This window comes from Polypterus senegalus, chromosome 13 (genome assembly GCF_016835505.1).
Source record: "Polypterus senegalus isolate Bchr_013 chromosome 13, ASM1683550v1, whole genome shotgun sequence".
NCBI classification, from domain to species: Eukaryota; Metazoa; Chordata; class Cladistia; order Polypteriformes; family Polypteridae; genus Polypterus; species Polypterus senegalus.
This window is the reverse complement of record NC_053166.1, coordinates 8400684-8413277: the sequence shown is the minus strand read 5'-3', so window position 1 is coordinate 8413277 and position 12594 is coordinate 8400684. Positions and strand designations below refer to the sequence as shown.

General features: G+C 43.9%; 1 protein-coding gene across 3 annotated transcripts in view; it reads right to left on the bottom strand.

Moving 5' to 3' along the window:
- Positions 1–12594, bottom strand: part of LOC120542856 (ubiquitin carboxyl-terminal hydrolase 47) — a 102937-nt gene that overhangs the window by 31677 nt on the left and 58666 nt on the right. For 2 of the 3 annotated variants that reach the window (XM_039775555.1, XM_039775557.1), the window contains exons 12-13: positions 11982–12091; positions 5561–5625 (exon numbers count right to left, since the gene is read on the bottom strand). In XM_039775555.1, coding sequence (XP_039631489.1) covers positions 5561–5625; positions 11982–12091 — 175 coding nt within the window. The remainder of the gene's footprint in view (positions 1–5560; positions 5626–11981; positions 12092–12594) is intronic. The other variant, XM_039775556.1, reaches the window with a different exon arrangement.

Here is a 12594-nt window from a genome sequence, read left to right as displayed (position 1 = left end):
GTCAGAAGGAATCCGGGGCGTAAGGTCCCTGCTTGCCGACGGTCGGCCGGGAGGCACATCAGAACTCGCGTTTAGCAGGCAGGAGCTTCCGGGTCCAAGCGGAGCAATCGCCGCCGATCCGCGGCGCTTTGTGGTCACCACGACGGCGAAAGAATCTGCCATGGAGAAGGCACTGCAACGAAGAGCGGAATGGCGTCGCACCAGGAGGAGAGGAGCCAAGATGGCCGGACGGAAATTCTTCCCTGAGGCAGGGCAGGATTGGGCGGGGTGTCTTGTGTGCCCGCCAATGATTGTATAGAGGCGGGACCAGGGAACGTCCATCTCGTGCCAAGGAGAGACCCGATTGGGCTGGAGAAGCCTCACAGGAAGCAGGCGGCGAAGACTGACAAGCAGGTAGGTCAATCGTCAACTGACTTTCTGTGCTTGTCAATGTTGCAGGTGCTAGGTGCCATCCAGGCTGAACTGCTAAGTCTGAAGGAGACGGCGGGCGCGTCAGTGACGTCAGAAAGGCGCGACGCTGAAATCTTTGGACGGACTGGTACCGCGGAGGCGGTAAGTGGAATCGACTCCATACAGCATAAAGGAAAGCCCACCGAACTCGGCCGTGATCCGAATGAACGGTATCAAGTAGGGGGCTGTCCGACACTGCAGGCGTCGGTGAATTCTGTATGCAAGGGGAGAGTGAAAGCGAAAGGGTTAGCAGGACACGGGCTGATGAGTGCCCTGGGTCCTAGCCCCGATACCCCAACCCTGCAACAGTCTCCGTCGCTCTATAGGGACGCAAACCGACAGGGTCTGTACCTTTCCATAGGCAGACTCAAGCCGTTATAGCGTCCCAAAATAAAAAGGGGAATCGAGGGGTGAGTGCCGATTTCCCCGATAGGCAAGGTCGTCCTCTGTGCGGGCAGAGGAGATCCCCTGGGCGGCTGGGCGGGCTGCCTGCGAGAGCGGTGCCGCGCACAACGAGCGGACGGGCATGGAACCTGCGACGGAGGACTTCAGCAGGCAAGTCAGGGGCTGTCGGAAGGGGCGGGAGCACTGCGGTACGGGAGACCGGCAGGGCACTCGGGGTGAGTGTCCTGGCAGTGCTTCTGGCCCTCTTTTTCCTTTTTCCACAGGCACGAAGCCCCGACGAGCGCTGGGGACGACGTCGTCAGGGACCTGCCCTCCTGAAACGGGCCGCTCCGCGGGAGAGCTCCACGCCGGGAGGCCAATAGTGTCCCGGCTGCGGGGAACAGCGGGGGCGAGAGCGGCGCAGACCATGGGGGCACGTTTGCGCCGGAGGGGGTGCCGAAGACGGATGTCCCAGGGTGCCGTGTTGGGCCCTGGGGACATAGTAGGACCCTCACCGGGGACGTGCTGCCCTTTCGGGTTGTGCCGTTCGGACCCACGTGTCCTCGCTAGCGGTGGGGCACTGTGGTCCCCGGCCGGGGCTGGAGCCCGTCCGGGGCCGCCCAGGAGGATGTGAGGAGGGCTTGTGCCTCCTCCAGACCGTGAGGGGCGTCCGTCCTGGTTCTTTGGGGCCGCGGGTCGAGGGCATGGAAGCCCTACCCTGTAGGGGCCTCGTGGTCACCGCCAGGCGGAGCCCCAATGCCGGTTTATCCCGTACGGTCCTTGGCTGGGGCTGGAGCCTGGCAGGGCGCTGGAGGACCGGAGGAGGCGAGTGCCTCCTCCAGACCGAGTGGGGGCGGCCGTCCTGGTTATGCAGGGGGCCTCGGGTACAGGGCTTGGAAGCCCAGCCCTGTAGGGACCCGTGGCCACCGCCAGGCGGCCCCAGTGCCTGTTTATTCGGAGCCCGGCACTTCCGCCACACCAGGAAGTGCCGGGGGCTGACAGGGACGCCGGACGGCTTCGGGTGCGCAGCCGGCATTTCCGCCACACGGGGGTGTGTCCGCGGGAGATTGCCGGGGAGCAGCTGGAGCCCATCCGGGTTCCTATAAAAGGGCACGCCTCCCTCCAGTCGTTGACAAGAGTCGGGTGGAAGAGTGGCAACGTCTGGAGGAGGAAGGAGGCGGTGGGAAGAAAAGAAAAGAAAAGAAAGAAAGAGAGAGAGAAAAGGAAAAGAAGAAAAGAGAAGGCATTGGAGTGGCCTGGACTAAGGAGTATTGGGGTTGGTGAGCAGAGTTATATAAAAGAATAATGAAAAATAAACCAGTGTTTGTGGGTGACATTGACGTGTCTGCCTGTCTGTGTCGAGTGAGGTTCACAATATATATATATATATACTGTATATATATATATATATATATATATATATATATATATATATATATATATATATATATATATATTATAAAAAAAATCCTCGAAAAGAAGCAGTAGGGCGTCGAGACGTGATCTTAACGTTAAGATCACGGAAGACAGGTAAAAGACCTGCAAGGACCTTAAACATGAAACATTGTGCCAAGAGATTGACCCAGGACCGTCTCACGATGATGTAGAACATGAGATTCTTACAAGACACGCCCTACTTGCAATCAGAATCAAATAAGACAACAGGGCAGCAAAACATTCAGTCTTGTGAAGGATTTGAGCACACACAGATCCTGGGTCTCAGCGCATATAAAGCATATAAGGACAATACATTTTAAACAAAACGTCGACTAAGCGAAGAAGAAAGCAGCGTGGAGAAAAGAGACTCAAAAGCGTTGGAAAGAAAAAAAACAAAAAAGGAAAAATAGTCAAGGTGCAAATTCAGAAAATAAGGAAAGTAATTATCAGCCCGTAACAAGTGGAACTGAAAGAAAGCAGGTCCAATCGGGCTCAGAATTAAAAGACAGAGTAAAAGACAAAGTAGAACTTCATAAACATGTTCACAAACGTCGGCGCTATACACATCAAGAGCAGATTATGAGAGCAGTGGAATTCGAAAGGTTAAAAAAAGACGCGATACAAATGTGGAGAAAGTTAAAGAATATGAAAGTAGGAAAATTAGAAAGTATAAAAAAAAGCAAGTAAAGATTGCAGTAGCACAAACAAACGGAAATTATTATTTGAAAAAGGGAAAATAATCACCATGGACCAGGTGTCATTGAAAAAAAAGCAGGACAAAGCGAGGTCAGAAATAAAAGACAAAGAGTAGAAAACAAAGTAAAACGTCATAAATTGGTTACAAAGCAAAGGGGCCAAACACATGCAGAGCAGGTTAGATATAATGGAAACTGGAATTCAAAAGAGAATAAAAAAAAACGTAGCCACAAAACACTTGCAGAGCAAGATACAGATTATGAAAGCAGAATAAAACGACAGTGTCAAAAAAAGTAAACATCGCATTAGTGCAAAAAAAGAGAATTTATTACTCAGAGAAATAACTAAAAGGCGAATAGAGATCAAATATATGGACACAGGAGATATGTCAGAAGTATGTAAATATTGCAAGGATTTGAAGTTTAAGTCAGAGAATTTCAAAAACGTGTTTTACCTCACGTGCATTTATTGCTTACTTTGCAAAAAAAATTATTAACTGCTGATGACGTAGATCGTTTTGTCTGTGCTGAAATTCCAAACAGAGAAACCTATCCTGAATTACGGGTACAAAGTCATTAAACACACATCACACAGACCTCATTTAAAAGATTCAGCATGTTGGGACTTGGAAGATTCCAAATATTGTTTTTACAAAAGTTCTGAAATAAAAGTGAAACTGATGAAATAGCAACAATTCAAGGGAAAAAATAAATCTTAAAAGTGTGTATCTGAAAAACCAAACATATATATATATATATATATATATATATATATATATATATATATATATATATATATATATATATATAAAGCATTTCCACTCTATTAATGTGAAAATGATCTGTGATGCGAAAATACGTCTCATTAATGTTGTGGCATGATATACAGTATAAGTGGCTTGCCAGTACATGTAACTGCAACAGCTTGCTGCTCAAACGGTGTGAGCCCTGGAATTCCAGTACATCCTCCAGTGGTGTTGACACTCAGATGGTGGCTACGACTCACATTTTCCCTTTCGCTTTGATATCTGACCACTTCTTTTTATTTTGGGCACTGTGTGACTTTCTGATCTTGAACTTTTGAGTGCCTCTGCCATGCTGTGACACTCCATCAATTTCCTTTTGTTGTTTATGCCACTGCTTAAGCAACCAAATGGTACATTTTTCTTTGTCTCCACTTCACTGAGTTGGACCTCCATTTCACATTTTCAGAAATTCTTATTTTTTACATGTGCTTTTACCATTGTCTTTTAACAAAACATTGAATGGAAGGGGCTATTTATATTGATTTGCATATTCAAACAGGCGAGATTCTTGGAGGAGTCAGGGTGGAGCTGTAGGCTTGTGCAATTCATGTTGATTGGGACTTATAAAGGAGAAGAGCATAGAACTTTGCTTAATCTTTTTTGTGTGTATGCACATTTCTAGTTTTGTCTGTTTTAGTATAAGGCATTATACATGAGGCTCTAGGTTTTCCTTGGGGAGCAAGATAGGCTTCAGGTCTAGGTCACATCTAAGCACAACTGAGTGTTTTTAATGCTAAATTCCACCAAGTACTGAGGGGTGACACACACTACTCATAATCAATGCTTTTTGAATTGAGAGGGTCTATGTGTGTGTGTGCATGTGAGTAACTAAGTGTGTGATAGTAGACCAAAAAATAAAGAACCTATTAAGTTCTAGTAAACCCACAATAACATAAGTATATGCTATCTAATCAGCTAGTATCATGAAATTGTTAGATGATTTTTGATGACCTATAAATACAAAAACAGTCCATCAGCTTCTGGTTGAATAAAGTACTTTCATTCAAAGTAATTGTAGGTTGGTTCTGGCTGCCAGCAGAAATTGGTGGAGGGGGTGCCTGATGTCTTGTCAGGTTCAGGGGTCCATAGACATGGAATCTACTTGTGCTTGCAGCCATTGCTGCTACAATAGGTCCTAGTCTCCAAACAACACACACACACACTGTGAACCTTACAATTTGCCTTGATGGCTATTACTAAAACAAACTGAACGTCTCTTGCAAAGCAGTTACAGGTATTATACCCTGGAAAACAAGTGCTTACCAGCAGGTGTCCATCAACCAAGAAACCAATATATGGCAATCATGCTTAGCCCAAAGAGGCTTTTTAAAGCTGAAATGTTACATATGATTTGGCTGATTCCTTTAAAGGCAACTTACACCAGTTGATATACAACTGGTTCCATTTGTTTTGTTTATTCCTATTGGAGCAAAAGCAGGTAAAGTAACTTTCTCAGGATCACACAGTGCCAGTAGTAGGATTTTAACTCAAAGCTTCTGGGTTTGAAGTCCACCCAAAAGACAAAGGGGAGGCATAAGGGGCTATTCTAACCATTTTCAATTTCACATTCAGATTTTGTTTTGCATAATGCAATGACATTTCTGCTTGCATGTCTCCCACAGACTATGCATTGGACAGATTTGAACAAATTACATTTCAGGACTACGATGGGCTTCTTAGAAAGGAGGCAGTGAATTGTGGAAAATTCAACCAAGGCCCTTGAAGGTGAGATAGAAGAGTGCTGTGCTCTTCCCTATCCCTAAGTGGAAGAGAAATCATAAGATGTACCTTTTCTTCCTTTCATGTTCAATGTCGCCATTATTTCCTTGCGTGAACGGTGGGCTTTCTGTCTTCTGAAAAGATAAACAAAAGGAGAAAAATTAATAGAGCCATCTGTATCACGAGAAGTATAAATTATTTGATTAGATTAGCTAAGCTTAGATAAACATTATTTAATCCCATGGGGAATTCAGATCATATAGAAGCAGAAATATAAAAACAAACATACAGACAAATCATACTGCCAATCAATCAATAAATATATATTGTGAAGATATTTCAAAAAGAACTTGGAGTATGTAAAAAAGCAGCATTGAATTGCCTGATAGTAGTGGGAAGAAAAGACCTCCAGAAGTGCTTCTTAGCACACAGTGGTGGAATGAGCCTGTGGTTAAAAGTGCTCCAAGACAGCACCTCATGGAGGGCATGGAGGAGATTTTTCAAGATGGCATTCAATTTTGCCAGTATCCTTTTTTCCACAACTACTTCCAGTGTCTCCAGGGTTCACCCTGTGATGTAAAGTCTTTGTTGGACAGTTATCTTATTAAAAGATCTTGAATATACATTGTTCTCCTCTGCTGCTAAATGGAACTTAGGCTAGAGAGGTCTGTTAATTTGTAACATTGGAGATGATCCATTTAAAGGTTTTCGAATGCTGTCTCTTTCCTAGTGTATATATAAAAACAGGGAAGAAAGGGCCTGAGCTGCCTGAAAAGTTTACATATTGTAATCTGTTCAGTTATCCAACAAAAGGTTTCATTTTACTTCACTTCTCATTAGACCCATCATGGCTAACACGGTACATCAATCTACTGCTATTACTGACTTGTAAAGCTTTACATGACTTTGCAGCGGATTACATCAGTGACCTCCTTCACCAGTCTGCTCCTGTGAGACCACTAAGATCTCTCGACATGCCCCAAACTAACCTGCACTCTATGGGTGACAGAATTTTTAGCTGTATAGCACCCAGACTTTGGAACAGCCTCTCAAAATGAATGAGATCAGCCGACTCAATTCATTCTTTTAAAAAACAACTTAAAACTCTTTTTTTCAGGAAGGCATTTAACTGATCCTGACATTCTGAGCCTGCTTTCAGCTGACCTTCTCCATCCAGGTGCTCAAGAAGATTTATGTTTCTACTACAAATTACATAATTTGGTCACAGTTTAATCGTAGTATTTGTATTTTTGTATTTTATGCTGGTTCATTGTCTTTTATTCTACTTCAAAGCTTTGTACATCCTGTACTTATATTTGTTTAATGTTTTATGTGGGTACAATTATATCCAATGTTGAAATTGGATTGGAAATTGGGCTACTGTTGGCCAAAGAAGAAAGAGAAGAAGAGGTGGGAGATGCGCCCGGAGGCAGGAGGAGAGGAGGAAAGTAGAGTGGAACTGAGGGTAGAAACTTTGAATGTTGGCAGTATGACTGGTAAGGGGAGAGAGTTAGCAGATATGATGGAGAGAAGGAAGGTTGATATATTGTGCGTGAAAGAGGAGAGTAAGGCCAGGGGGATCAGAGGTGGATTCAAATTGTCATGGTGTGGATGGGAGGAAAAGTGGGGTAGGTGTTATTCTGAAGGAACAGTATGTCAAGAATGTTCTGGAGGCGAAAAGAGTGTCAGACAGAGTGATGATTATGAAGCTGGAAATTGGAGGTGTGATGATGAATGTTGTTAGTGCATATGCCCCGCAAGTTGGGTGTGCAATGGGTGAGAAAGAAGATTTCTGGAGTGAGTTGGATGAAGTGATGGACAGAAAGTGGTGATTGGAGCGGATTTCAATGGACATGTTGGTGAAGGAAACAGTGGAGATGAGGAGGTGATGGGTAGGTATGGTGTCAAGGAGAGGGATGAAAAAAGTCAGAGGATGGTGGATTTTGCCAAAAGGATGGACATGGCTGTGGTGAATACATATTTTAAGAATAGGGAGGAACACAGGGTGACGTACAAGAGTGGAGGAAGATGCACACAGGTAGATGACATCCTATGCAGAAGAGTTGATCTGAAGGAGATCGAAGACTGCAAAGTGGTGGCAGGGGAAAGTGTAGTTAAGCAGCATAGGATGGTGGTCTGTAGGATGACGTTGGAGATCAAGAAGAAGAAGAGAGTGAGGGCAGAGCCAAGGATCAAATGGTGAAAGATGAAAAAGGAAGACTGCAAGGTTGAGTTTAGGGTGGAGGTGAGACAGGCACTGGGTGGCAATGAAGAGTCACCAGACAGCTGGGCAACTACAGCAGATGTAGTAAGGGTGACAGCAAGAAGGGTGCTTGAAGTGACATCTGGAAAGAGTAAGGAGGAAAAGGAAACCTGGTGGTGGAATGACAAAATACAGGCGAGTATACAGAGGAAGAGGATGGCAAAGAAGAAGTGGGATAGTCAGAGAGATGCAGAAAGTAGACAAGAGTACAAGGAGATAAGGCACAAGGTGAAGAGAGAGGTGGCGAAGGCTAAAGAAAAGGCGTATGATGAGTTGTATGAGAGGTTGGACACTAAGGAGGGAGAAAAGGACCGGTGGGCTACAGAGAGGGGCTGAGCTGGGAAAGATGAGCAGCAGGTTAGGGCAATAAAGGATAAAGATGGAAACAAACTCACAAGTGAGGAGAGTGTGCTGAGATGATGGAAAGAGTACTGTGAGAGGCTGAAGAATGAAGAGAACGAGAGAGAGAAGAGGTTGGATGATGTGGAGATAGTGAATCAGGAAGTGCAACGAATTAGCAAGGAGGAAGTAAGGACAGCTATGAAGAGGATGAAGAATGGAAAGGCCGATAGTCCAGATGACATACCTGTGGAAGCATGGAGGTGTTTAGGAGAGATGGCAGTGGAGTTTTTAACCAGATTGTTTAATGGAATCTTAGAAAGTGAGAGGATGCCTGAGGAGTGGAGAAGAAATGTACTGGTGCCGATATTTAAGAATAAGGGGAAATAAAGAATAAGACTGCAGTAACTACAGGGGGATAAAAGTGATGAGCCACAGCATGAAGTTATGGGAAAGAGTAGTGGAAACTCAGTTAAGAAGTGAGGTGATGATTAGTGAGCCGCAGTGTGGTTTCATGCTAAGAAAGAGCACCACAGATGTCATGTTTGCTCTGAGGATGTTGATAGAGAAGTTTAGAGAAGGACAGAAGGAGTTGCATTGCGTCTTTGTGGACCTGGAGAAAGCAAATGACAGGGTGACTGAGAGGAGCTGTGGTATTGTATGAGGAAGTCGGGAGTGGCAGAGAAGTACGTAAGAGTTGTACAGGATATGTACGAGGGAAGTGTGACAGGGGTGAGGTCTGCGGTAGGAGGTGGGATTACATCAGGGATCGGCTCTGAGCCCTTTCTTATTTGCAATGGTGATGGACAGGCTGACAGACGAGATTAGACAGGAGTCCCCGTAAACTGTGATGTTTGCTGATGACATTGTGATCTGTAGCGATAGTAGGGAGCAGGTTGAGGAGACCCTGGAGAGGTCGAGATATGCTCTAGAGAAGAAAGGCATGAAGGTCAGTAGGACCACCAAGACAGAATACATGTGTGTGAATGAGAGGGAGGTAAGTGGAATGGTGATGATGAGGGGAGTAGAGCTGGCGAAGGTGGATGAGTTTAAATACTTGAAATCAACAGTACAGAGTAATGAGGATTGTGGAAGAGAAGTGAAGAAGACAGTGTAGGCAGGGAGGAATGGGTGGAGAAGAGTGTCAGGAGTGATTTGTGACAGACGAATATCAGCAAGAGTGAAAGGGAAAGTCTACAGGATGGTAGTGAGACCAGCTATGTTATATGGGTTGTAGATGGTGGAACTGACCAGAAAGCAGGAGACAGAACTGGAGGTAGCAGAGTTAAAGATGCTAAGATTTCCACTGGGTGTGACAAGGATGGATAGGATTAGAAATGAGTACATTAGAGGATCAGCTCAAGTTGGACGGTTGGGAGACAAAGTCAGAGAGGCGAGATTGCGTTGGTTTGGACATGTGCAGAGGAGAGATGCTGGGCTTATTGGGAGAAGGATGCTAAGGATAGATCTGCCAGGGAAGAGGAAAAGAGGAAGGCCTAAGAGAAGGTTTATGGATGTGGTGAGAGGGGACATGAAGGTGATGGGTGTGACAGAACAAGATGCAGAGGGCAGAAAGATATGGAAGAAGATGATCCGCTGTGGCAACCCATAACCGGAGCAGCCGAAAGAAGAAGAAGAAGATTTGTATCCAATGTTGATTATACAATGTTGTTCTTTCAGAATTTCTGAGCATTGGAAAGGTGCTATATAAATAAAATGTATTACTAGAAACTACACAGAAACTAAACCTTGAGGTGATTCTGGCCCTTTGCAGCATACACTCAATCTGAATTAATTTCTATCAATCAATTCATGTAATCTGCAAGTTCTTTTAGAATTGTCTTCAGCCAAGCTTTTTTTCTTGCATTATGGCCAATGCTTCCAACACAGACTCTAGTTGTCATCAGATACCAAATGTATTAAGTACAGTCATATGAAAAAGTTTGGGACCCCCTCTCAGCCTGCATAATAATTGACTCGACTTTCAACACAAAAGATCACAGTGGTATGTCTTTCATTTCCTAGAAACATCGGAGCACTGCGGTGTTTTCTGAACAAAGATTTTTAGTGACGCAGTATTTAGTTGTATGAAATGAAATCAAATGTGAAAAACTGGCTGTGCACAAATGTGGGCTGATTTGAATGCCTGTCACTGCTCAATGCTGATTGCTTGGTTGGATGAGCTCATTAAGCCTTGAACTTCAAAGACAGGAGTGTCCAATCATGAGTGGTCAAAGGTATTTAAGGTGGTCAATTACAAGTTGTGCTTCCTTCCCTTTGACTCTCCTCTGAAGAGTGACAGACAGCATGGGATCCTCACAGCAACTCTCAAAAGATCTGAAAACAAAGATTGTTGAGTCTCCTGGTTTAGGGGAAGGCTACAAAAAGCCATCTCAGAGGTTTAAACTGTCAGTTTCAAGTGTAAGGAATGGAATCAGGAAATGGAAGGCCACAGGCACAGTTGCTGTTAAACCAACTCAGGTCTGGCAGGCCAAGAAAAATACAGGAGCGGCATATGCAGAGGCAGGATTGTGAGAATGGTTACAGACAACCACAGATCACCTCCAAAGACCTGCAAGAACATCTCGCTGCAGATGGTGTATCTGTACAGCATTCTACAATTCAATGTAATTTACACAAAGAACATCTGTATGGCAGGGTGATGAGAAAGAAGCCCTTTCTGCACTCACGCCACAAACAGAGTCGCTTGTTGTATGCCAATGCTCATTTAGACAAGCCAGATTCATTTGGGAACAAAGTGCTTTGGATTGATGAGACAACAATGGAGTTATTTGGTCCTAACAAAAAGCACTTTGCATGGTGGAAGAAGAACACCGCATTCTAAGAAAAACACCTGCTACCTGCTGTCAGATTTAGTGGAGGCTCCATCATGCTATGGGGCTGTGTGGCTAGTTCAGGGACTGGGACCCTTGTCAAAGTCGAGGGTCGGATGAATTCAACCCAATATCAACAAATTCCTCAGGATAATGTTCAAGCATCAGTCAAATATTTGAAGTTACTTAAGCAGGGGTTGGATATTCCAACAAGACAATGACCCAAAACACAGTTGGAAATCAACAAAGGCATTCATGCAGAGGGAGAAGTACAATGTTCTGGAATGGCTGTCACAGTCCCCTGACTTGAATGTTATGGAAAATCTATGGGATGATTTGAAGCAGGCTGTCCATGCTCGGCAGCCATCAAATTTAACTGAACTGGAGAGGTTTTGTATGAAGAATGGTCAGAAATACCTCCATCCAGACTCCAGACACTCATCAGAGGCTATAGGAGGACAGCGTCTAGAGGCCAAAAGGAGGCTCAACTAAGTATTGATGTCATATCTCTGCCCACATTTATGCACCTGTCTAATTTTGTTATGACGCATATTTTCTGTTAATCCAGTAAACTTAATGTCACTGCTGAAATCCTACTGTTTCCATAAGGCATGTCAGATATTAAAAGGAAGTTGCTACTTTGAAAGCTCAGCCAATGAGGAACAAAAACTCAAAGAATTAAGAGGGGTTCCCAAACTTTTTCATATGACTGTAAGTGTGATCACAAATCAATGCATTTCTTTCGGGTCTGGGCGAAAATGAAAGTGGGCAGTGAAGAACATATGCATAATAGTAAAGCACAGCTTTATTCTCAGACTTTATCAATGCATTTAAAATAAACAGGTCAAATTATCATTATCACTGTCCTTCATTCCCATGCTTTATTAAATGTTTCATCTTAAAGTTACAGCTATTTGTCATTAACTAGCTTAGTTCTGGATATGTATTCATATGCTTATCACTTGTTAAGGTTTAATTTAAAAACCTACGCAGAAATTCAGTACTGTATGCATACATTGCCAGGCAATGATTTATAATGTATATATACTGTTACCTTCTTTTTGGAGTTCTGGGAATTGTTTGTAATCCCTGAGCTCTCATCAATTGGTATGTCTTCCGTCTGTAGAATTTCTGAAAAACGTGTTTTGTCAGATATCAAATATCCTGAAAAAACATAAGCAACTAGACTTTGCGAATAATTTCACAGAGTGGTTTTTGGCTCATTATCATTTGCTAAAGTCAAATAAATATTTGCAAACTAAAATGGACCGGTAGGGACAATGGTATCACTATGGTGGCACAGGATGAGCTTATCAAGGGCATTGGAGAATGAAATGGAAAAAAGAGGCTATCCTAGCATACTTAAGAATGAGCAGATGGGCATTCTTAGTGCCCTAGAAGTATACTTCAACCACAGCACCGGGAGAAGAGAATATAGGCCGAATGGTGGGAAGAAAGATCCATGTTACACATTTATGAGAAAAAAAGCAGTGCATATTTTTCACAACAGCTGTTTGACAGCATTCAACCTAAAAGTGACATTTTGTGAGTTTAGGAAAAGATCTTAATGTTTCATTACATATGTGCCTCTACATCCTTATTTCTATTAGACCCTCGGGGGCCTAACTTAGTGTGTCAAATGACCACAGGAGAAACATTCCGGTGTT